This window comes from Melospiza melodia, chromosome 10, assembly GCF_035770615.1.
Source record: "Melospiza melodia melodia isolate bMelMel2 chromosome 10, bMelMel2.pri, whole genome shotgun sequence".
Lineage (NCBI taxonomy): Eukaryota > Metazoa > Chordata > Aves > Passeriformes > Passerellidae > Melospiza > Melospiza melodia.
The window spans coordinates 14,317,039-14,341,835 of NC_086203.1; the positions used below are offsets into that span (position 1 = coordinate 14,317,039).

At 52.1% G+C, this 24,797-nt stretch overlaps 1 protein-coding gene across 4 annotated transcripts in view; it reads left to right on the plus strand.

The window, feature by feature from the left end:
* RNF123 (ring finger protein 123) overlaps positions 1-24,797 on the plus strand; it is a 47,222-nt gene that overhangs the window by 15,289 nt on the left and 7,136 nt on the right. For 3 of the 4 annotated variants that reach the window (XM_063164452.1, XM_063164454.1, XM_063164453.1), the window contains exons 18-36: positions 47-108; positions 201-272; positions 935-1,055; positions 1,824-1,925; positions 3,095-3,201; positions 3,691-3,889; positions 4,485-4,630; positions 4,822-4,905; positions 5,212-5,319; positions 7,906-8,083; positions 9,043-9,117; positions 9,512-9,599; positions 9,861-9,948; positions 10,073-10,157; positions 10,961-10,987; positions 17,827-17,966; positions 18,114-18,302; positions 19,829-19,904; positions 20,042-20,126. In XM_063164452.1, coding sequence (XP_063020522.1) covers positions 47-108; positions 201-272; positions 935-1,055; positions 1,824-1,925; positions 3,095-3,201; positions 3,691-3,889; positions 4,485-4,630; positions 4,822-4,905; positions 5,212-5,319; positions 7,906-8,083; positions 9,043-9,117; positions 9,512-9,599; positions 9,861-9,948; positions 10,073-10,157; positions 10,961-10,987; positions 17,827-17,966; positions 18,114-18,302; positions 19,829-19,904; positions 20,042-20,126 — 2,032 coding nt within the window. The remainder of the gene's footprint in view (positions 1-46; positions 109-200; positions 273-934; positions 1,056-1,823; positions 1,926-3,094; positions 3,202-3,690; positions 3,890-4,484; positions 4,631-4,821; positions 4,906-5,211; positions 5,320-7,905; positions 8,084-9,042; positions 9,118-9,511; positions 9,600-9,860; positions 9,949-10,072; positions 10,158-10,960; positions 10,988-17,826; positions 17,967-18,113; positions 18,303-19,828; positions 19,905-20,041; positions 20,127-24,797) is intronic. The other variant, XM_063164455.1, reaches the window with a different exon arrangement.

A 24,797-nucleotide genomic window follows, 5' to 3' on the forward strand; every position in this document is an offset into this window, starting at 1 on the left:
TCTCCAGTGCTGGTTTTCTGATGGCAGATTTGTGTCCCCCTTTTAGTGGTGGAAGGTCTCCAGGTTCAGATTCTGAAGTTGCTGCTGAACAATAAGGACAGAGGAGGGGTAAGCACTCTGTGGGTCTTTTGGGACAATATCTTCATGTGATGTGCTTTGTAAATCCTGGATTTACCACCTGGTTTTTCTTCTTCTGCCAGGGGGAAGCCTCCAGATACATCTTCCTAAACAAATTCCGCAAGTTTCTTCAGGAAAACGCCAGCAACAGAGGGGTAAGTCAGAGGGGCCAACCTTCCTGCAAGTCTGACCCTGGGGGCTTTCTGCACCTTCAGGCTGGGAACTCTGCCCTTCTGGCCAGGCTGCTGCCAGTAGTTGATCCACTGAGGTGTAACTATGACAGGGAATGAGGAGGGGGAGATCTGGAAACCAGGTAAGTTAGATAAGTCCTGTGCAGTGATTTATAGGAAAATAGTTCTTGGGAAGTCTTAGGTGGGAGCTGAATATCCTCCTATGGCCTCTCAGAGAGTGTAGCTGTGGAATGCTCTGCCACAGTGGGGCTGCTGGCTTTGGCATCCCTCCTTACTGCCTGGGTGAAGATTGTTCCTCTTGCCCTGGGTCAGACTGTTGGCCTGAGGCTTTGGGAGGCAGGCATCTGCTGTGTAGGAAACCCTTTCTTCACCTGCATCCCTGTGTTCATCCCCATCTTTCATGATGGATTGTGTGTTATCCCTCATCCTCTGTCAGACCAGTGACAGAGGTGTCCCAGAGGTGGAAACTGCTGCCCACCGTCAGGTCTGGGCTCTCTGCCAGAGCTGTAAGCTAGAGATGCTAGCAAGGCTGAGAACACAAAAGTTTCTGCCTGCTCCATGTAGCCCTTTGGCCTGAGATGCACTTTCACACCTGGCCTGATGCTGGACTCTCATTCTTGCCCTAGAACCTGGCTGTGCTGTGCCCACCAGAGTACATGGTGTGCTTCCTGCACCGGCTCATTGCTGCCCTGCGCTACTTCTGGGATGGCCACAAAGCAAAGACCCCAGCTGCCCTGAGCAGTGAAGGTGAGGCCTGGGGGAGAGGCTTTGCAGGCTTTCCTGTGGTTAGGACAAGGTTTGCCTCTTGGCAGTGCTTCCAGGATGTTGAAAATGTTGTCTCTAATGAGTGCCTGAGCCTTCTGTCACCTTGGGGAGTTCCTGTGTGCAGATCTATTGCAGTCAACATCCAGATGTGAGACTTGCAGAAGGACACCTGGGCTGTTTGCTATTCCCCCATCTGCTCTGGAGCAGAGTCCACTATTGTCTGTGGGGCTGTGAAGGGCAGCTCAGTGATCCATTGGTCAGAGTTTTGGGAAGATATTTTTCTCATTTTGGAGTTCCCAAACTGTGGAAATAAGGGGAAACTAAAGCAGTGCCAGTTGTTTTCCCACCCTTAGACCCCATTGGTATTCCCTCTCCTTACTTTAGGCTGACCTTTTCTCTAGACTCAGCAAGTGCCTTGCTGTCCCTGTGGGACTAAGTGGCAGAGCTGGAGTAGCCAGGTGGAGAGCTGCCAAGGTATCTGATGATCCAGTTTGCCCCGTGACTGTGGCTGGAGGGAGGAAGTGCTGGCACTCTAGTTGATAGCCATTGGTTGCTCCTCTTTCTGCATGGATCTAATGCTTGCTCCATTGTGGAAATCACCTCTGCCTTAATGGCCTGTGCTTTTATTACAACAAAACTTGTCCCTAAATGTTAGTCCTAACTGTGGGTCCTGGGGTCTGCTTTAGGAGCCCTTACATGACTTTGTGCATCCTGTGCATGGAAAAAAACAAAACTCCTCCTCTGTTTTAGAGGCCTATGTCCCTCCTCAACTCTTCTATAATGGGAAGGTGGATTATTTTGACCTTCAGCGACTTGGAGGTCTTTTGTCTCATCTTAAGAAGACTCTGAAAGGTAAGTGCTCTCATTGCCAATACCTGAATCCGGGTCTTGGATGGAATTCATGCAAGGCATTCCAGGGAGGGAGCTGTGGGTAATGAATTTTGATTAAATTCAGGGAGAGGAAAGTTGAACTTTAATGAGATTCATATTACTTTGAAGAAGACACCATGCCTCTTAGTGTCCTTTAAGTTAACAGTTTACTGCTTGTATCCCTGAATTGGGCATGTGGCAGTTGGAGGAAGGGAATAGTCTGGGAATATCTGGTATGGTGTTCTTGCTGCAGCACAGCCAAGGGCTGGGAGCTGTCAAAGCCCTGACCATCAGCTGAGCTCTGCTGGGTGTGAAGGATGCCCAGGATTTAGTTGGAGCCTTACTCTGTGCAGGGAGGAGCAGCCCTGTGTACCTACTGCAGCTGTGTGTTTGTGTGCAGCACACTCCTCTGGCACTGGGCTCCCAAAGCCTGCCTTGTGCAGGGTTAGAAACCCTTTGGCATTCCCTTGGACTTGGTTTGTCTCACCTCTGAGCCAAAGGTGCTTGCCTTTGGCTCTGATGTCTCTTCTCCTCCCCGAGTGTGTCTGCAAGGTGAGGACCGTTTTCTGTGTCTCATGTTGATCCCTGACTGTTCAAGATTAGATTACTTAGCTTGAGAGCCACGTTATCTCCTCTGGTTTCTTACCAAGGTGTCCTGGCCAGCTGTAAAGACAGAGCTGTGGACTAAAGAACACATTCTTCAGGCTTTGTACAGCATAGCCATCAGCATAGGCTTCCTCTGGGTGTGAGTCTCAGTCCTGGTGACTTAGGGACACATCATGGGACAGCATTGAAGAACTGGTGGCTTAAAATGTGGTCTCAGGCAGAGAGTTGCCATTCCTGCTCTAGTCCAGTTTGGCCCTGGTGGTTGTCTCCTGGTTCCTCAGTTATCCTATTTGTAGCTGGTAGGACCAGGAGCTGAAATGGGTCCTGGGAGGGCAGCACCTCCTGCTGCTTGGTCTCTGTTCTTTTTGTAAGGGCAGATCTGTTCCTTGTAAGGAAGCTTGGGACAGGTCAGCTTGTTCTGATAGAGCGTCCAACTTTTCTGGCTGTTTCTCTACTGCTGAGAAGCAGGAAAGAGGATGAGTCTTCCTCATGGTGAGTGAAGAGTGACTCCTGCATTCATCACTGCTTTGGTGTGCTCTGTGCAGATGACCTGGCTGCAAAAGCCAACATCCTGATCGACCCTGCAGAGCTGCAGGCAGTGACTATGGATGATCTTGATGAAGATGAGGAATCAGCAACATCAGCAGCACAGGTGAGTTGGGTTATTCACCTGCAGGGGCCCTGATGCTGGGGCAGTAAGTTGGGCCTCTGGCTGGAAAGGTTTTACTTTACAGCAAGGCAGGGTTGGGCCAGGACTGTCACCAGTCCATGGGCAAGCAGATAAAGAGCTGCACTTGGATGAGAGTCACTGGAGATCAGTGAGGTCCTGGCTGCACCAAGTTTGAGCAGCAAAATTTTCTGTGCCCTTCTCTCTCACTGCCACTGATCTGGTTGTGCTGCCTCCCCTCCATGGCAGCTCTTGGTGCTTGCATTTGGAAAGGTGCAAGACAACTGTGGACAGAGCAGGTCTGCTGTTTGTGCCTGGCATGTGCCCTTGGAGGAAGGATTTACCCATTGCTGCCCTGCCTGCTCATCTTCCAGTGGCCACTGTGCATCTCTGCCAAGGTCCTTGCAGGGTCAAGGGAGGAGCAGCAGGCAGCCAAGCACAGCTGGAACTGTTTCTCCCTTCATTTCCTTGCAGTCCCAGCGCCCCTCTGCCGCCCTGGCCATCGGTGGAGCTCTCGCCAGGCCTGCCTGGCTCAGCTCCCCCACCCTGGGCCGGGCCAACCGGTTCCTGAGCACGGCAGCCGTGAGCCTGATGAACCCGCGGCGCCCCCTGGGAGCCCTGGAGAAGATCAAAGTGCTGTCACTGCGTGCAGAGCAGCGCACACGGGAGGACAGTGAGTACTGCTGCCACAGCTGGACCCTGCCCTGCAACAATGGCATCCTCCAACTCCCCAGAGGAACCAATCTCCTTACTGCCAGCATTGCTCCTGCCCCTTCCCAGGGCGTGCTGACACCCTTTGCCATCCTGAGCATGACACTGGTGATGTTTTCACCCTCTGTGTGTAAGGAGATGCTGCCTTGGTTTCTCCAAACGCAGTGAGACTTTGTAGGAAGGCAGTTCAGAGGCAGCTGTAGCCACACTTGCTCTGAAGACAGGCTTGCATGGTCCACCCAAACAATAACAGTGCTTGCAGCAGCACTGTTACTGTTTGGGTGGACCAAGCAGGCCTCTGAAGCATGTACAGGGCTCGAGGAAGTGGAATTTGCATGACTTGAGTCAGTCTGAACAGATCTGACAGGTCAGCCTGATGGAGGCAGCAAGATGAGAATGCCGTGGTAGTGTGGTATCTAGACAATCCCATGGGCTGGGAAGAATCTCCATGTTACAGAGGCACAACAGGGCTTTGGTTTTAGAGAGGAGCAGGGGGAAGCTGAGGTGCCAAAATGCCTTGCTAAGAACTCCTTTCCTGTCTTGGGAATGCATTGCAGTTGAAGGCACCCATGGAAACGATGGTCTCTTACTGGGCAGACCCCCAGAGGAGCCAGACCAGCCCATCACTGAGAACTCCCTGCTGGAAGTCCTGGATGGGATAGTGATGATGTACAACCTCAGTGTCCACCAGCAGCTGGGGAAGGTAAGTGGTACATGCTGTGCAGGAATCCATTTCCCCAATGCCCATGCTTGTACACAGACTCTGGTTTCTGCTTATTTAGTGACTGTGTGTGCCCTGTCCTTCTGCCAACCTCCACTGGAGTTCTGGTTGCATGCTTGTATGTTTAGAGGGAAAAAAACCCTTATTTACTGCTGAGATGTGCTGCTTTTCAGATGGTTGGTGTGTCAGATGATGTGAATGAGTATGCCATGGCACTGAAAGACACCGAGGAAAAAATCAGCCGCTGCCCAAAGAGGGTGAGTGTCTCTGGATTCCCAGCTCTTACCAGATTCCAGCTTCCTTCTCTGGCAGGGTGAAGTCCTGCTGCCCAGCTGTACCAGCATCTGCATCAGGCCTTGTGGGCTTCAGCTGTGACTGTTAAGTGCTTTTTATAGCACTGATTCCCACTCCCTCCACAGAAAGGCTGCTGACCCCTTTCCCCCCTGCCAGTGCTCCCCAGCTAGCCCCAAGATGGTATAGGCTCTTGCATTGTTTGTTCAGCACTGAAATAAATGCTATAAATGGCAGTGACATCTGCCCTCACATCTCTGCACTCTTTTCAGAGGAGAGACATCCATGAGGAGCTGCTGAAGAGCCAAAAGGTCTTCTCTGAGAAGCTCAACCACCTGAGCCGGCGCCTGGCTTGGATAAATGTCACCATTTATTCAAAGGTGGGCAGGAGCATAACATGAGCAGCTGAAAGGAGAGCAGTGAGCCTCTGCCTCTCTGCTGCTTGGCTCACATGTCACAGGTGTCATTTTCCTGGTGTTGAAGCAATGTCAGTGATCTCTGGGGCTGCTTTTTCCCTTGTTGTGTATCAGAGACTCCTTTCTAGGCTTAGCCCCTCTCCTGTCCCCCAGTGTCCCATAGTGATCAGCCCAGTCTGATCTGAGCTGTGCATGGTGCTCTAGGCTTTCCCTTAGGGCACTGCAGACAAAAGGGTGCAGATCAAAGGGAGATTCAGCCCTCAAGACATGTCAGAGGATAGAGGCTACTGTGAATCATTTCCCTGAGCTGTGCTGTGTCACAGGGGATCTCACTACTGCAGCTCTTCTTGGAATCTGTGGAATCAAAGTCAAGGGAGTTCTTGTTCAGGTGTTCTCCCCTTCTTCACTTGGTTCCCATACAGAGTGTGTATTCCACATTTACTAATGCAGTGGCTATTTGCAGAGATTATCCCCTTTCCCCCAAGTTCACCATTTTGTATAAAAGCTCTGGTCTGTTTTCCCACAAGCAGTTCTGCTGATTTTTTCCTGACTTCCATTGCCTTGCCCTATCTCTCTTTGTGGCTTTTGTGTGTCCCAGGATGTAAACAGGGAGGGGAAGAAGAGTTCTTATGAACACATCTGGCAGAAGTGCAGTGGCTGATCCTGACTCATGAGCTCTTTGCTCATCTCCTCCTTCCCTCTCAAGCAAGATTGCAAGGTGAAAGCTCTCCAGCTGCATTAGCATAGCCTATGGCTGCCAGAAAACAATCCTTTCTTCCCAGGCTGCTCTGGAAGGGCTGAGGGGCATCACCAGGGTGCACTGCAGGTATCACTGTGCTGGTACCACTGTGCTGGCAGAAACACTGTTCATGTCTCTAGATAATCCATTGTCATACTAAACCAGGACTGCAGTGTCACCTTTCCTGATGAATCAGCAACATCTAGGACTGAAGGTTACAGCCTTCCCTGTCTGTTGTTTGTGCTGCTGTCCTGGCCTGCATGGCCCACAGGGAGAGCAGGAAGGTGCCCCAGGTGAGCTTGCAGAATGTGGCTGCACTGAGGAACCTGTGCCTTCAGGGCTCCAGCTCACAGTCAGCTCAAGTCCCTGCTCTTTCCCAATGGGGGCATCCATCCAGCAGCTCCTGCTTCTCTGGGAATTGTGTGTGCACTGGAGGCTCTCATCTGTATGATCAGAGCTGCTGCTGTTGGAGAGGAGGAGCCTGGCTCTGTCTAGGGGTGCAGTCCTGCTCTGTGCTGAGGTGTCAGAGCATGGCAGAGGCTGCTCCTTCCTGGAGGGAATTGGCCACTGGTTTATTCTGGGGGATTCAAAGTTAGGCAAAGGGAGTGCTTAAAAACACTCATAGTTTTAAATCACATAATTCTGCCTTCAAAATGTCCCAGTAGGAATTACAGTTTATTTTATTACAGCTTATTTTATTACAATTTATTTATCTATCTCACTGGCTAATCACATCTTTGTATCCTCTTGGTGTAGGCTTTCTTCTAGCTTGGCAATACGTGAAATTATGTTTGAGGTTGTCAAGTCTTAAAGCCAAATGCAGCTTTTTCAACCTTAGTGTTGTTCTGCACAGTTGTTTTTTATCTTGAAAGTAACACTTTGGCTGAGATGTGGGTCAGTGTTGAGAAAAAGATGTGTGTTAGTCAGTTTAGTTGATTTGTACTAGTTCAGGCTAATTTACAGAATAAACCCATGAAAATCTCCCAAAGATGGTAACAACATACTTTAGAAAAGACATTAGGCAAGTGAAATGCATTATCTGCACCTCTGAATTTAATTTTTTCTTGAATTAGAAGTATAACCCTTCTCCATCTATTTTTATGCAAGTAGCTATTGCTTATGCTATTACTTGGCATTGCAGGATATGAAATAATATTTCCTCTTTTTATGGCTTTGGTGGCGCCCATTTTTATGGCTTAAAGTTATGTAGATGACCTTAAATTTCCTGTTTTTAATTTAGGACCCTCTGATTTTTGTTTAGAGAGACAAGAGGCTGATGTTCCTCAGGACAGTAAATCTGGTTGAATGGCTGGCACAGAACCTGAAGGGCTGTGGCTGCCTCTTGCAAAGATCTGAGCTGGTGTGAGCTTTTCAGGCTGTTCCCATTTAATCCCCACAATGGACCAGCTTTGTTTCCAGCAGATTTCTGGAAAGTGCCAGTGCCTGCTTTCCTTTAGCAGTGCCCTTGGAATCAAAAGTCACACGCTTGTTTGCCAGGCCTGTGTGGTTGCACATGCCCTGGTAAGGAGTAATGCTTGGAGGGTCTCAAGGCTTGGTGAAACAAAACCATCACACTGGTGAGAGCCATGCTGTGTGCTGGAGGTTGGTGTAGAGATCTCTGGTTGTTTCTTCCAGCTGCCACTTCTGTGGCTTTGTGGAAACACCAAATAGCACAGCTGTGGTTGTGAACTTAGAGCAGTAAGATGTCTGAGCAAGATCTCCAATATGGGGATGTTTCTGAGTGTGATGCTGGTGGTTGTTTCTCCCAAGAGGAGCTGTCAGCTGACTGGGAGCTGTGTTCTTCCTGGCAGGAGAAGATGCAGGATATCTACTGGCTGCTGCGCGTGTGCATCCGCACCATCGAGCACGGCGACAGGACGGGCTCGCTTTTCGCTTTCATGCCAGAATTCTACCTCAGCGTGGCTATGAACAGCTACAGTGCACTCAAGAACTACTTCAGCCCTGTCAACAGCATGGAGGAACTTCCAGGTGAGGGGATGGGGTCAGCTTCTTGATTCTGGCCTGATAAAATCTAAAGCAAGACACATCACACATCCTTGTGGTGAAGCGGTAGTTGGGCATCTTCCTTTCTGGGTCTGTTCCTGGCTGTGGTGTGCTGCCCCAGTGTGTTGTCTGAGCTTGGGGCAGGTGGTGAGCTGTGGTCACTGTGCTCAGGTAGGGAGCCCATGCCTTGTCTGAAGCTGTCACAGGGCTGCCTGTAGTGAAAATCACTGGCAGCTATGGATTGTGTTTCCAAGGAGGTATCAGGAATGGGCTGGGGTGCTGTAAGATGTAATTTCTACCACAGCCTTCTGCTTTCTGGGTGGGAGAGGATGTTCCATGAGTGCAGAAATTGGGACTGCTTTTGAATTCCCCTGGGATTTGAAGATGTTCCTATGGAGATGATCATCCACTTGATGCCAAGAGTCTGTGTTTAGGTGGATTCTGTCTGTGCACATTCTGTACTTTTCTGGCTAAATGACCTCTCTAAGCTCTTAGCAAATAGTTCTGTGTTTTCCAGAGCCCATGCAGGTAAGAAAAGCTTCTGTTCCCACCAACAGGACATAGCTGAAGTGCTCTTGTTTGGGCAAGAGCAGACTTGAGCAGTAGCAATTTCTGCAGTGCATGCAGGCTGAACATGGCTTTTCTGCATAGACCTAGAGTGTTCTTTGTGTTGCTCAGCCTCTTCAGCACCAGACACTTCTCCCTTGCCATCCAACTCTGTTGCATGGTTTTGTCTTTCCCTGAATAACTATTTCAGTCTCTGCTCTTCTGGAAGTGAATGTGTCTTCCCAGCTCTCTGTTTTGACAGCTGGACACTCAGCTAAGCTGCAGGGAGCTGTAGCAGAAATTCATTCCGTGGCCTGTGCCATGTCCACAGGAGCACTGGGACCACAGGGCTGCCCCTCAGGCTGTTGCCATGACCCTGCTCCCTCCTTCTCTTGCAGGCTATGAAGAGACCCTCATGCGCCTCGCTGCCATCCTGGCCAAGCATTTTGCTGACTCGAGGATTGTGGGCACAGGTGAGGCTGCATTCCTGTGCTTTTGGGGTGGTAATGCCACAGGTCTGGCCAGTGCCAATGCCAGTGGCTCAGCAGGCTTCTGTCTGCTGAATCTGTTCAGTGCCTATGCCTCCACATTGAAAGTGAGGCTGGGTACTGTCCTTACCCTGCTTGTGTCGGGGTAGACACATGACCTAGGACACCTTTTTGAGAGCAGGACTCGTGTCCCAGCCACCTGCATATCCAGTCTGGGCTTCCTTCTTAGCTGCTTGAGCCTGAGCATGCTCTCCATGTCAGCAGGGACAGTGTGCCTCCCCATGGGGGCCAGTGCCTCCCAGGCAGTGGCATTGAGGTGCTCCCTGGCGTGCTGTGTGTCCCTGGGAGCCTGGCCTAGTCCCTTGTCATTCCTCCCCAGACATCCGGGACTCGCTGATGCAGGCGTTGGCCAGCTACGTCTGCTACCCCCACTCGCTGCGGGCTGTGGAGAGGATCCCAGAAGAGCAGTAAGTGCTGCCCTGCCTGTTCCTGGGGAGCTGGGGCAGGGCTGGGGTGGTGGCAGGGCTGGGTGAGCGAGCAGGAGGGCTGCCAAGCATCGCTGAGGGTCCACGAGTTGCCAGCAGGGGGGTGGAGTTGATTTGAGAGCCTTCTGTCACCCTTTTAGCAGAGTGGCTTTGCTCTGCCCCAGCTGCACGGGTCCTACTGTGAGTGCTGCTCAATCTCCTGTTCCCAAACCCTATGGGCTGACCTGTGTCCCTGTCTGGCAGGAGGATCTCCATGATGAAGAACCTCCTGGCTCCCTATGAGCAGCGACCCTGGGCACAGACCAACTGGATCCTTGTCAGGCTGTGGCGGGTGAGCATCCTGCATCCCTGCCCCTCTCAGCACCTGGGGCTGCTGAGACACTGACCATTTCACTTCCCAGTAGCAGCAAAACTGTTTTGCAGCCTCTAAGATCTTTCCTTCCCTCTTTTGCCAGGGCTGTGGCTTTGGGTACAGATACACACGGCTCCCACACCTGCTGAAAACCAAGCCTGAGGATGCCAGCCTCCCCAGCCTGCAGAGTGAGTGGGGCAGGGATTGGCACTCAGGGCTGTCATGGGGGCTCAGGCAGTTCCAGCCTCTTCCTTAGCAGCTTTCCCTGTGGGCCAGGCCAAGCTGTTGGGATAGTTATCAAAGGAGGGTGTTCCTGGCCAAATATCCAGGCCTGGTTTTTACACCTGGTCATCCCCAGCCTCTACTGCTGATTTGGGCATGCCAAATGATGAGTTACATCCATCATAAACAGGGGTTCTGCCCTCCAAAGGAGAGGAGAGAGGCCCAGGACTGCATCCTTACCAGAGTTTTAGCCTGAGAGCAAGCTCTGCCATGTGCACAGTGAAGAGCTGCTGTGGGGCAGAGCTGCCACATTTGTCAAGCAGCAGTGCCCTGTGAGAGGGAGGGGGTGCCCAAAGAGACAGGGCACTGTGTGAGTTTGCAGTCAGGGAGTGTTTTATCCTGGCATCTCTCAGATGCCTGTCCTGCCTTGGGCACTGCAGTTTGCTTCTCAGCACTGTCACTGAGCTGAGGGGTTTCTCAGCTCTGTTGTGGCTGAGAAAGATGTGGGGAGAAGTTCCCTTTCTTGAGCTGAAGAACATGTCCCCAGCTTTACCCTCCCAGGTTCTGGGCTTGTGTGGATCCATTCCTGATGCCCCTCTGCTGTGGAAAAGGCTTTGTGCCAGACCTTGTTCCTGGAGAGCTGCTCAGGAGTGGGGGACAGAAGGACAGGTGGCACATGGAGGTGTATGCTGAGCCCTGTCCAGGGAGCTGCCTGTCTGTTCTAACAGAACTCTTGTTCTCTTTTCTCTCTCCTGCCCATGGTGCCCAGGGGATCTCTCTGTTGCTAGTTTCCAGAGTAAGTTTGTTGTGTGACCTTCTCTTGTCTGGTGGAGTAGCTTTAGAGAGCTCCCTGCTTCCCCTCTTCTGCCTAGAGAGACCCTTTGTAGGCAGAGAGCTTCACAAGGGATTGTTTTCCTCAGTTCCATCCCTGGGAGAAGCCAGGGGCACTGTGCCCGTGTGTCAGTCTCTGGGGCTGCATCATGGACCTGCTCTTGCAGCTGTGTTAGCAGGGTTACCTCTGGGGTCAGAGCCCTGCTGGAGGGGTTCCTCTCATCCTGACATGAGATGGAGCAGCCCTGGCACACATGCAGGGGGGATCTCATGGCTGTCCCTCACTCTCCTACTGCACAACCAAGGCATTGAGTGGCTGTCACCAGTCCTGTGGGGTGGGAATCAAGCTCAGCCCATCCTGGGGAGCTTTGGGGCAGCAGCAGAGCTGCTCAGCTCTCCAGGCCTTGCTCCACACGTTGTGTGGCTCCACAGAGTCTGAGCCTGAGCCCAGAGTGGCCCTGCTGCCTGCTGGGGACTTACTCTTGGGAGGGCTATTTTAAGGCTCAACCAAATCAATAATGAATGCTGATTTAATTGAGGAGGGACAGGGGACTCAGAGGTGTCCTTGAGATGCTGCCCAGGGAAGGAGGAGGAGGAGGTGACCCCCCCCCTCCCCTTCACACCCACCAGTCTTCACCTTGTTGCAATTTGAGCACTGGCAGAGTCAATGGGACAAACTGCTGAGCTGAGGAAATCCCTGCTTGTCTGGGTCTGCTGCTGCAGGCCAGGCTGAAGGGAGGTGGGCAAATGCCTCTTCTCTGGTGCTCCAGCCTTGTCCTGCTTTTGGGATGCTTCCTTGGAGGGCTGCACAGGATGGGGAGGTTTCCCAGGCTGCCTCACTCATCCATGAAACACCCAGAGCACAGAGTACCTGGTCTCCTCTGCTGCCTCTTGCCTGGGCTCACTGAGGGCCAGCAGTGGATGTTGCCTGGCTTACCCAGGGGGGGCAGAGGCTCAGAAAGGCCATCTGTGTCCCTGCTTGTTCCTAGAGTTATTCCTCAGCTCCACTGGCACTGAACTGCTCTCATGAAGCAGAGCTCTCCCTCAGTTTGGCTCCTGAGAGCAGACAGGGGTAGTTGTGCTAGGTGGTGCTGCAGGGATTTGTTTTGCTTTCACCATGCCGTGTTGGCAGGGCCATGTGCTGCCCTGGCACACACAGCAGGAGCAGGGACTTATTTTAGTTTCACCAGGATGTGTTGGCAGGGCCTGGCACACACACAGGTGCTGCAGGGATTTGTTTTGGTTTCACCATGATGCATTGGCAGGGCCAGGTGCTGCCCTGGCACACACAGCAGGAGCAGCAGCGGTGGCTCTGTGTTGGGCCCAGCCTGGCTTGGGAAAGCAAGAGCTGCAGGATGGCTTCAGATTGCATCACAGGGCTGCTCTGCCCCAGCCTTCTGCCCACACAGCCCCAGGTGGAGGGAGGGTAGGTGGGACCATGAGATCATCGAGCTGAGATGTTGTGCAACACAGGACAGAGAGTTCACTCATGTCCCCTTCCCGAGTCCAGCAAATTGCCTAAACTGAAGAGGACTTTCAGGAGGAGATCCCACCTTGATCTGACAACACCAAAACCATCAGCTGCTGGTAGTTGAGCTGTCCAAGCCCTTCTGATGGTGGTTGTTCACCCTCAGAAATAAATCCATGGCTTATGATTCCTGATGAGAGTCTTAGTGTAGTTTGGATTGGAAGGAACCTTAAAGCTCATTCTTGTTCCACCCCCCTGCCATGAGCAGGGACACTTTCCACTAGACCAGGTTGCTCCAAGCCCTGTCCATCCTGGCTCTCAACACTTCCAGGGATGGGGCATCCAGAACTTCTGGGGGCAACCTGTGCCAGGGCCTCACCACCCTCACACAGTAAAGAATTTTTTCCTGATATCTAATCTAAACCTGCTCTCTCTCAGTTTGAAGCCATTTCCCCTACCTAACCTCACCTTCTGCCTTCCACTGCTGCTGCCTTTCTCTGCTTTACAACATTTTATTCTTCAGAAGCACTTGTGTACCAGGGTAAACTCATTTCTTGCTCCTTTTCAGTGGTGAAAAATGCATGGCCTCTCTTTCTCATTCAGGAAGGGGTTTTGCTTTTCTGTGAGCCCTGTGGGGTGTTCACTCTTGCCATGTTTTTAGCAGCCCCAGAGGTTTTGGTGCCATGCAGGTGGGAACTTTCCCTGATGTGCTGGTGATGGAGCCAAAACTCACATTAGCCTGTTTGCCAGGGCTTTGCTTTGGAGGCACACAAGATCCCAGGAGCCCTGGGCCATCCTGATGCCTCACACCCAACCTCATGGATGTCTCATCCCCCAGGTGCTGCCTGCTTCCCTTTGCTCCCCTCTCAGTGTGTCTCTGAACAGGCACTGATACAGCTGGAGCCTTTCAAAATCTCACATTGCTCTTGGGTGGATCTGCTTTCCTTTGGAATCTGATCCATTTGGGGCTTTCCTCTTCTGTGCTCAAGCTCTACTGTAAATGCTGCTGTGTCCAGAGACCCCTCGGGCTGCTGACCAGAGGTCTCCCAATTAGCCCTGTTAGAAATCTTGCTGGGTCATTAGCAAACTATAAAAGTACATAATTACATTCCTGTAATGAAAGTATGTGACTGCTTCTTTACCATTATCTAGTAGGAGCACTTATTGAAGGCTTCCACTTTGCCTGCTTTATTAATTTTTAACTCTCTCTAATAATGGGCTTCTGCTACTGTTATACTTTCTGCCATTACTACTTCTATTAAATAATTCTGCTATATTTTTTCCCTATACTTGAAAAAACTTTGCATTACTATGGTCAGTCAAGGATGCTTTTTATGTCTTCTCCATTTATTACCCCTTTTTCTCCTTGCTTTTGCCTACCATTTCCTATGTTTGATTATGTTCACTTTGCCTCCTATGTTTTAACTTAGGTCTTTGCTTCATCATGCTCTCAGTGACCCTTTTAACCCAGGTGCTTGCTGGAGCACTGGGGCTTCTGGCTCCCTCATAATCTTCTTCAAGAACTCTGTGTTTTAATTCACCGTTTCCCCTACCTAGATTTCCTTTTCCTCTATTCTGTTTATATTTTTGCAGGGAAGTTTCTGTTGTGGAAACATCAGATGTGTCTCCAACCCCTTGGTTCCACGCTCTGTTGCCCACATTAAATATATTGAGGTCAAAACTTCTGGCCTTGAAAAATTGCCAATTTCTGTTCCAATGGCTGATGTTTATCTGCCATAAGGAAGGCTAAGCCATGATTGAGTGACTTTTTGTATTAGGGAGGAACAAATTTTGAAGCATTGATGATTTTCTAGTGCCAGGATCAAGATAGTTTCCCCATCACTGAGTATCCACAGGCTCCCTGTGAAATGCCATCCCTGCCTGCAGTGGCACATAAGGCATGTGGCATTGCCCAGGAGGGCAGTGGTAACTCAGGTGGGTGAGAATGTCCCAGCAGAGATGAAATATTGCAAATAAAGATGGGCACAGCACCAGGACTGGGGTTTGCATACCAGTAATAATTACCTCTTCTGGGAACTTGTGCAAGGAGTGAAGCTGTTTGTGCTGTGTTCCAGGGCTTGTTCCTTACATTGCTTTCAAAGAGTAGCAGTGATCTTAGCATCTTTAGATTCAGAATCCCCTTGGGATCAACAAAAGCCAAGGAAATAATTGTTTCCTGGTGTTAGGTTTAAAACCTTCAATAAACCTATTTACCTGTGGAGAGGTTTGACAAAAGGCACCAGTTTTCAATGCTCTTACAGTCCGGCACAGTCTGCCAGCACCAGGAAAAGTATTTAAGGACCCAGAATTGCAGAATCACACCACTCATCGAAAAAAGACTATGAGGAAATAGTCATTGACTAAAAATCAGGATAAAGCAAGTTATTACAAGCATGGGGCCATCCTTCAAAAAACCAAAGCTGCCTTCAAATGAGGTAGACTTTGGCTGGGCAGCTCATCCTGGGATCTGTCCTGACTTGCAGTGTTAGTAAAAGAGGCTTTGGCAGCAGACCAGCAGGACAACAGGCAGAGTTCCTCCATGAGGAGTGGTGATCTCTGCCTAGAACTGCTTTGGTGCTTGAAGGCTGGAAAGGGACTAACACATCAGCAGTTTTAACAAAAAGCAGTTTTTACATGCTGAAGGGAGGCTGGGAAAAGAAGGCACTGAAAACTTAACCCTGTTAGGAAGACTTTTCAATTCTGAATGACTGGGAGAGAAAACACGGATAGAATTCAGCATCACCAAGTGTAGAGAGGTGGAGTAAGAGTGTGCTGTGCCCCTTCACCCATCACTGACAGAGAAGTCAAGGTTTGCCCCAGCATTGACTCCTGGGCTTCTCTTGTGCCTCAGGACAGTTCCTGAGGGTTATCCTTGAACTGACAACCTGTTGTAATCTTTTAGAGAAGAGCAGCTTGATGTTCAGTCCAAGGATGAATTACACAACAGGAATTGTGAGGAAAGCAAACCAGAACAAAACCACATTATGCCTTTGTGCAAATCTGCCACGTGCTTGTGGTTTGGATGCTGTGTGCCTCTGATTGCACCTCTCCAAGGAAAACCTGGGAGAGGTGTTGGGCTTCAGGGAGGTGTGGCAAAAGGGACAAAGATGGGACAGTTTCAGTGGGAGAAACTGCACTGCCTGGGGCTGATCCTGGATAAAGGACTGTCATGAGGGTGTGGAATCACAGCTGGCTGGAGGAAGTGATTGGAGAGGAGCATCTTGCTGTCTCTACCACCAGAAGGAAGGGGTTACTGAGAATAAATATTAACAAATAAAGCATGTAGGAGCCAAGCTCCAATCTGAATTCCTCCTGCTACACACAGCTGAACTGTGGAATGTTGCTCTGAGACATGTTTAATGCTAAAGGCTTACACAGTTTCAGAGGACTCTGGGCAAGAAATCCCCAGAGGAGCAATAAATATGTAAAAAGGATGTCTGGCTTGGCCTGTCCCTGAGCCACGTGTAGCCACAGGCTGGGAAAGTACATGTGGGTGGGAGCAGGACATCAAAGACATTTGTTGTGATGAAATCCCTCCCAAAAATGAGCTTTTAGGCAGGATCAAAGCTGGGCCACTGGCCTGCTTGGGGTTATTATGCACTGTGAGATTCAGTGAGTGCCCTCCATAATAACAGAAGTTCACTGCACTTGCTAGTGGGTATTCACAGAATAATTTGTCCTGTTTCCATTTCAGATGACAGCCTCCTGTCATCCCTCCCTGGCTTTGCTAATCCCAGCTAGCAATCTGCCTGTAGTTATGCCTTGCTCCTTGATCCCTGTGGATGTGGTGGAAGTTGTGCTGTGTTTGCTTTGCCACGCTGGCCCTTCAAGAAGGCTGCAACCCCAGAGAGCTTCTGCAGTCACAGCACAGCTTGTTCCTCTGGGCATGGCACTCCTGGTGCTGCCAGGGTTTCCACCTGCTGTTTCTAATAGCCTCTAGTAGAGGAAAATGTGATTAGATTGGGGTTTTTCCCTATAGCTGGTAAATCTGCTGATTTCTCTTTCCAAGCCCTGAGTTTTGGGGTGAGCTCCAATACCCTTCCCTTGTAGTGCTGAATGTTCTGTGAGCCTCTTGCTGACAGTGGGTCCTTCTGCTGGTGAGCAGCATCTGTCCCATTTGTGCCCCCTTCTTTTCCCTGCCCATCCATGGGGGCTGGTGTCCCACACAGCCCTGACTGCGCTTCCCAGATGCTGGGCCTCACCTCATCTGTGGTCTTGATAATGAGGAAGTCCAGAAATGAGATGCCACAAAACCGAGGGGATGTGTCTGTGCTTGGGCTGAACCTGGCTGGGGAGTGTGGGCAGCTCTGCCTGAGCCTGCTAAGGGCAGAGACAGCCTCAGCTCCCTACAGAAGCCTCTCAGGAGTGGGATTTACAGGATACCTTCCTCCCCACACACAGGCAGACAGGCACAGCTGTGTGAGGCCGTGCTGGCTCCAGGCAGCTGCTGCCACACTGGTATCAGGAGCAATTAATGCTGAGCTGACCATGGGCCTCTGCAGAGCTGAGCAAGAGGGATGCTGAGCTGCAGGGCAGTGCTCCTGTGCATGTGGGCAGCAGCAAGCACAGAGGGCTCTTCCCTGCCTAATTCAGGTTGGCATTGGAAAGAAGTGCTGGGAGGCCCAACAGGCACGATCTCTGCTCAGAATAGTCCTTGTGCCAGCTCCCGGTGTCCTGCCATGTCTGCTTACTGTAAGGTGGAGCAAGCTCTGAGCTGGCTAGGGCCCCATGGGGGGCCAAGGCTTAACTATAGGAATTGCTAAATCATGATGAAATAGCAAAAGAAGCCCCTCTCTTCCACCTTTCAGACCCCAACTTATCTCTGGAACCCCACAGGTCACTTTTCCTTAACCCCTACTATTGGACAAGTTTGGATCCCCTTATACCCCATAAAAAGGGCTGGTTTAGCTCTAACCCTTCTGGTTAGAGAAGCCATCGCTGGAACCCTTCACAGACCCCTCAATAAAACCATCACTGCGGAACCCCAGGACATTTTTCTTCTCCTTTCTCACATCTGCTTCCCCACTAGCCTGGGCACCTTAGCAAGCAAAGAGCTGGAATCCTAAGGGAGCTGATAATCACTAAAGAGCTGATAACCATTGGGCTTGCTAAGGTAGCCAGGGGCTGAGAGCAGCCTGGGTACTTGGATGCTCTGTCCCTGTGAAGGGCTGAGCTATCTGCCCCTGCTGCCTGCCTGGGGGCAAATCAGCCCAGCAGGATTAGTAAGGCACAAGCCAACACTTGCCAAGCCCAGGGCTGGTCTCTCAGCCCGCCCTTGCCCCTGGCTCGTGGCTGCCCTGTGCCCAGGCCCTGCAGCTGTGTGTGTGTGGTTTCAGAGCCGTGTCCCTCCACCCTGCTGCAGCGGCACATGGCAGACCTGCTCCGCAGCGACCGGGACCTGGCCCCCAGCTTCCTCAACAGCGTCCTCAACCAGCTCAACTGGGCCTTCTCCGAGTTCATTGGCATGATCCAGGAGGTGGGTGTGCCCAGGGCTGTGGGCTGCAGCACTCCGTGGGTGCTGTGCCCTGCACACACAGGGCTCAGGGCACAACTCACCGGGCTGGGGGTGGCAGCCCTCCTTTGGGAAGGGGCTCCTTTTGAAGCTGTCTCCGTTGCTTGGCAGATCCAGCAGGCAGCAGAGCGCCTGGAGAGGAACTTTGTGGACAGCAGGCAGCTGAAGGTGTGTGCCACCTGCTTTGACCTGTCGGTGAGCCTGCTCAGGGTGCTGGAAATGACTGTCACACTGGCCCCAGAGATCTTCCTCGACTGGAACCGCCCCTCCTCGGAGCTGCTGCTCCGCAGGCTCGCCCAGGTACCCTCTTGTGTGGAGAAGCAGCATCTGGAGGGGCATGGGGACCCCTCTGCCCTCCCTGTGGATGTGTGCTGAACCAGGGGCTCCTCTTGCAGGTGCTGTAGTTCTTAGAGGTGCTGCAGAACAGGTGGTGTTCCCTAAAATCTCTGAATATCGCTAAAATCTCTGAATATCCCTAAATCTCTGCATATCAACTGCTCCCCTCCTTTGCAACTGCTCTGGTCACAGCTGAATTGTACCTCTGCTGGGAGGGAGGGTGACAGCTGCTTAAATCTTCCTTACAAGGGGCCAGTAAATGCTGAATTCTCCTGTGACAAGCAGTGCCATGAAATGTGGAGAGAAGGTGTGATATATCTGGGTAAGGAGCTGTGGAGAGTGTAGCTGGTTTCACAGGGCACACACTCCAGTGTTTGGGCAGGCATCTTGGTCCTTTATGCTTCAGTCCTAGAATTTGGTACTAAATGTCTCCACTTTCCTGCCACAGTGACTGGGACAGCCCCATTCCAACTCACAGCACCCCTTAGGCTCCAGTAAATTCATTTATTTTCTAAAGCATGAGCAATCCTGGAGAGCCCTGAGGGCAACCAACACTGGGTTGGTGCAGAGCAGTCAGATGTACCTTGGCAGTACCACAGGGGTTCATCTTTGGGCTCAGGGCTCTGAGCAGATGAAACAGAGCAAGAGGTAGCAGGGTCTGGTACCATAATCATGAGGGAAGTGCTCAGCTGAGTGAGGAGGAAAGTGAGGGGCCCTTAGCAGGTGGCTTTGGCAAGCTGGGGAATGTGCAGCAGAGAGTGGGGTGCTGCAGCTTCCTCCTTGCTTTCCTGCTGCTGTTAATAAGCCATGCCCCAGCACTGACCAGGCCCACAGAGGGGTGCAATGTTCTGCTGTTGTGCATTGGGGCAGCAGGAAGAGGGATTTTGCATTTTAGAGATGGAGCTCAGCCTGCAGCAGTTCTTCAAGCCTGGAACAGTCCCTGCTTGTCCCACTGGGGGTTTGGGTGAGAGCTAATGGTGGCTAATGAATTGTGGTCACAGCTGATTCCATCTCTGCAGTTGCTCTCTGCACTCACCCCGTGCTTCAGAGCTGTAGGTCCATCCTGCTGCCAGCTCCAGGCAGGGCAGGACCTGGGCTGTGCTTCACCCTGCTGACTCTGCTTCTGCCCAGGGCTGCCAGCTCACCCTTCACAGGCTCTGGCTGTCCTGGGGACTGTGGCTTCTGCTTGCCAGGGGCTTCTGCAGGTGGGAATTCAGATTGAGGTGGGAGGTGCTGACATTCAGGTGTCTTGACCTCAGACTGACTCTTGTCTGGGAGGTTTTGGCTTGGTACAACCACTGTGATGTGGTACCAGTCCTTCCATGCCAGGGCCAAGCTAGGTGTGTGCTGTGAACCTCCCCCTGTGCATCCACCAGCCCTCAGGCACTGAGTCCAGACTATAGGGACATGCAGCCCCAAAGCTCTTCGGATGCTGCTCACAGGAAGGCCCATCCAGAAAATACAAACCCTCTCTGCTTTTCCCTCCACAGCTCCTGAACCAGGTGCTGAATCGTGTGACAGCTGAGAGGAACTTGTTTGACAGAGTGGTCAACCTCCGTCTGCCAGGTGAGTGAGTGCCCTCTGTGGGAGTGTGCCTTGGGCTGAGGGTTAGTGCAGAGCTGGGTGGGATCAGACCTCACACCTGCCTGCTCTGCCTGTCACACAGTGACAGAAGCTCTGACCTTTCCCTTTTGCTCCCACAGGGCTGGAGAGCGTGGACCATTACCCAATCCTTGTGGCTGTGACAGGGATCCTGGTCCGGCTGCTGGTGGACACTGATGTCCAGGGGTGAGTGCCTTGTGCCTTGCAAAGCACGGGGTCTCTGTGTGTGGTACTGCTCTGGGTGCTGCAGTGGGGCATGGGAGGTGTTGCAGGAGCAGCATGGGGTGTGGAGACTAAAGTGAGGTGAAGCTGGTGAGTGTGGAGCAGGCAGAAACCAAAGAGCCACATCCCCAGTCTTGCTACTGCTGGGTGCAAAGCTCCTTCCTGTGGTGGTGGAAAACCCTTGTGAGAGGTGGCTGTGGTGGAAAACCCTTGTAAAAGGTGGCTGTGAGATGCTGTACTGCCAGCACATGTGCACCTTCCTCCTTGGGATGGAGCTGGCACTGTGTGACAGGACAGCTGCTGGGGGAAGGTGTGGGTGCTGCGTGTGACAGGGCTGTGCTGATGTGGTGACACATCACACAGGGAATGGCTGGAGGGGAGCTCATTGGAGCTCCTTCACCCTGGGCCCCTCTTAGGAAGGCATCACAATGTGTGCAGAGCTCTCTGGCTGCCCAGACCTGTGAGACGGTCGCCTCACACAAAGGCGAGACAAGTCTTCTCCCGGCACTTGGGTGATGCTGATTTTAAGATTAAACAAATCTTGTCTTCACAGTAGCCAATTATTCAGAGAGGCAGCACTAGGGGAGTGTTGTGGCTGGAGAAAGCCACAGCTGACCTGATCATTTATGTGTCTGTGTCTGCTTGTACTGAGCCCTGCAAATAGACTTATTCAGACACTCTGCAGCCCGGCCCTTGCTGTCTCCCAGTGTCATTTGCAGGTGTCTTGCCTGGTCACTGTTTGCTGCAGGCTGCTGTGGGAGATGGGGCTGTTCTGTCTGTGCTGCACACCCTGCTTGTTTTCATGTTTGGAGCACACAATAGTGTCTGGCTTTGCAGGGAGCAGAGTCCCAGCTGGCCGAGCAGCTCAGCCCTGCAGCCACTCTTTCAGCTCCTTCTCTCAAGGACTCAAAGATGTACACAAATATATCTAATTATAACCTGCCTCCCGTGGCTGCTGCACCACTCTTACAGCCCCAAGTGTGACAGTGGCAGAACCTGGGCACAAGGGCATTGATCAGTGGCCTTTCTGGGCTCTGAACAGAGGTGGGTTTTGCTTGCCCTCAGAGCCTTGCTCTATGGAAAGGGCAAACATCATGAATTTGCTGCCACAACTAGACACTTCTTCCTGAAGGGAAGGGGGAGGTGATAAAACCCTTCCCTGCATGCCAGCATGAGAAGTCCTTCCCTGCCTGTCTCTCCATTGAACATGTGTCCCAGGTCAGGTCACTTGTCAGCTCAAAATGGGGAAGTGGAAGGGTTGTTCCTCAGTTTATCACACTCCAAAGAGCACTGGGAAGATGGCAGTGGGATATCAGTCACATCCTTCCTAGCCTGCAGGGAGTCCTGAAGAGACAGAAAGCTTCCAGACTCTGTTCTTCCCCGGAAAAGCCTGTTGTGCTTTGGGTTTGTGAATTCCAGGCAGGCAGTGTCATCACCAAGAGGCACTGTCCCCTGTGTGCCAACAGCATCCTTCATGCCTCAGGCTGCACCATCACAAACCAGAGACACTGTGCCCCAGGGAACTGGCAAGTCTCTGATGTTCAAGGGCTTTGTAGTCACTTCCCTGAGCACTGGAAAGGAGAAATAAATGCAAAATAGTGGAATGATGTGTGAAAAGCATCGTGTCCTTAAGGTGGACCTGAGTGAGCAGAGAAGCAGAAGGTGAAACAGGAGGAAGCCCAGGGAAAAATATCCATGAAGCAAAATTCTTCTGTGTGATTTTGCAAAGCCATCACTAAACCTGAGGTTTGATATGTCAGTGATCTATAAAAGGCAAGCAAATGTTGCAGGGGAGCCACTGAGGTCAATCAAGAAAAAAGAACCAAGGCAGGCAGTGTGGAGACCCTCTAGTGAGCAGAGGGGATGGCAGAGACCAGGCAGAGATCACAGGGGAAGGGAGCACTGAGCCCCCACACCCTTGGCAGCCCTCTGAACTGAGGCCTGGGTGTTGCACCCCTCTTACAGAGCTGTCCTGCTCTGTGCAGCCACACTGGGAAATGGCAAACAGAGGTGGGATGGACAGAACCAAAACACTGAGGCTTTTCTGCTTAGCCCTGGTTTCATCCTCTGTCCAAGGCACCATCACCACAGGCTGCTGAAACCTGGGAGGTGCAGCTGGGGTAGGAATCACCCAAAACCCAGGGAATGGTGCCTGTCCATGGTGGCTGGCCCAGAGCACAGCAATGGAAGCCTGTGTATCCAGGTGCAAGAGTAAGGAATGGAACAGGAGAATTCAAACCTTTCTATTCACACTCTCATGGGAGATGATTGCCATGGCTGAAATGATTTAAAGGGTCCTGTGTGTAACCAGGCTCTCCAGAGCAGACCCATTCACATCAACTCATCTGTACACAGCTTTCCTTTTTCCTTTCTCAGTGCAGCAGGCAGGATAATAGGACAGGCTTTAGTCCTTCCCCAGAAGCACTCAGCCTGGGCAGTGCTGCAAGCTGGTAGAAATCTCTCCCAGGTGCCATTTGGTAACTCCCAGATTGAGAGAAATCATTAACAGAGAGATTTTCCAACCCACATTTGCATGTAGGAACGTCCCTGTGGGAATTACCAGGGACAGGGTGACCCTGACTGGATCCCTGTGGGGAGGCTGTGCCCCAGAGAATGAGGGCAGGGACAGGACCCTGAGAGACCTCCTTGCCTTGGCTGTGCATTTTCTGGTTGCCTCTAACCCAGTAAGCAGACACTGTGCCAGGCCCTTGGTTGGAAGGTGCTGCAAACATCTGGGACATGGGGAATGGGCTCATCTGGTGCTGAAGGAATGAACTCTCATTTATGGGACGAGAACATTGCAGTGGGGAAGTTCAGTAAGTGAGAGCCAGGGCCCTGCCAGCTCATCCAGTCGTGTTCTCAGGCTGCAATCAGATGCCTCAGCTGCTCCTTTCCCAGCACAGGACACTCATCCAGGCATTGAGTCCTCCTGCTGAGGACTCCTGGCATCAAGCAGAGCCATTAAAGCACAAGGAAAGGGAGCATTGCCCAGGCTGGGCTGTGGGGAGACAGCTGATCCATCATCCCCGTGGTCCCTGGATGGAGCAGGCTGTGCTTTTGAGGGAGCAGAGGTGCATTTCCTCCCTGGCTCGGGCAGGATGGGCTGTGCTGCTCCTGGGGAGTGCCTCCTCCCACCCTTAGCTCTGAGAGCAGCACTGGGAGTGCCAGGGGCTGGCAGGGCCGAGGGCAAGGATGTCCCTTTGCCCCTTTGCTCCCTCTGCAGCCTTAATGACTGAGCAGGGAGGAGAGGAGATCTGCCAGGCTGAGCCAGGAGCTGGGCTGGATCCACACCACACACCCTGGCTGTCTTCAGGCAGTATCAGCCCTCTCTTTGTCTGCTTGCTAAATAATTGAGCAGATTTTCTATTTAGCCTCTTTGAGAGTGAGCTAATGGAGCAGAGCTGGCCAGAGCTGGTGTCAGATCCTGCTAAGAGGCAGGGGAAGGAGTGAGGCCCTGAGGTGAGGCTGTGCTCTCCTGGGTGTGAGGGCAGGCTGTAACCAGGACTGCCTTTGTGGGAAGTGAGAGGCCATCCCAGAGTGGAAATGGGCTGGGTTGTGTCAGGGCAGGGCCACTGCTCTGCTCCTTGGGTTAAAAAAGGAGTGTGGTCAGTGTTTCACAAGCTGCCAGCTCCAAGTGCTGCATCCTGAGTGATGGGACTGCCAGGGCTCTCCCAGCCCCTTGGGACTGCCAGGCACATGCTGGGAGGCTGGAGCAGTCTTGCTGATTTGAGCTCTCTGGAAAACTGTGAGCATCATAAGGGAAGGATCCAGGCCCTGCCGCGTCCATCCTTGGTGACAGGGGATGGGATGGGACTGGCAGTCAGTGCTCCCCCATTGTCCTGGCTGAGGTGTGAGGTGCCACAGGAGACAGGAGGCAGTGTTGGACACTGGTCCCCAAAGCCAGTCCTTATCCCAAAGCCATCCCTATCCCAAAGCCATCCTTATCCCAAAGCCATCCCTATCCCAAAGCCATCCTTATCCCAGAGCCATCCTTATCCCAGAGCCATCCCTATCCCAAAGCCGTCCTTATCCCAGAGCCATCCCTATCCCAGAGCCATCCTTATCCCAAAGCCAGTCCTTATCCCAGAGCCATCCTTATCCCAGAGCCATCCCTATCCCAAAGCCATCCCTATCCCAGAGCCATCCCTATCCCAGAGCCATCCTTATCCCAGAGCCATCCCTATCCCAAAGCCAGTCCTTATCCCAGAGCCATCCTTATCCCAGAGCCATCCTTATCCCAAAGCCATCCTTATCCCAGAGCCATCCCTATCCCACAGCCATCCTTATCCCACAGCCATCCTTGTCCCCACACACGCTGGCACAGGTCCCTGTGTGCCAGGGCCAGGCAGATTTTGCTGACCCATTCCTTTGCCCTGCAGAGTCCAGGAGCAGGAGGGAGGTTTGGCAGGGGGCCAGGGCTGTAATGGTGGAGGTGGCTGCCAGGAGAGGACAGTGAATTCCTTGGGGAAGATCCATTAGGTTTCCCAGCTCCTGCCTGTCAGAGAGGCTTTGCTCCTGGCTGTTTTTCCTTGCTGAGATGTTCTGCCTTTCAGGCTGCTTAATGAACAGTTCAAACCACCTCCCAGTGCTCATTGGATCAGCAGTGTGGTGGTGTGGGATCCTTCCTGAGCACCA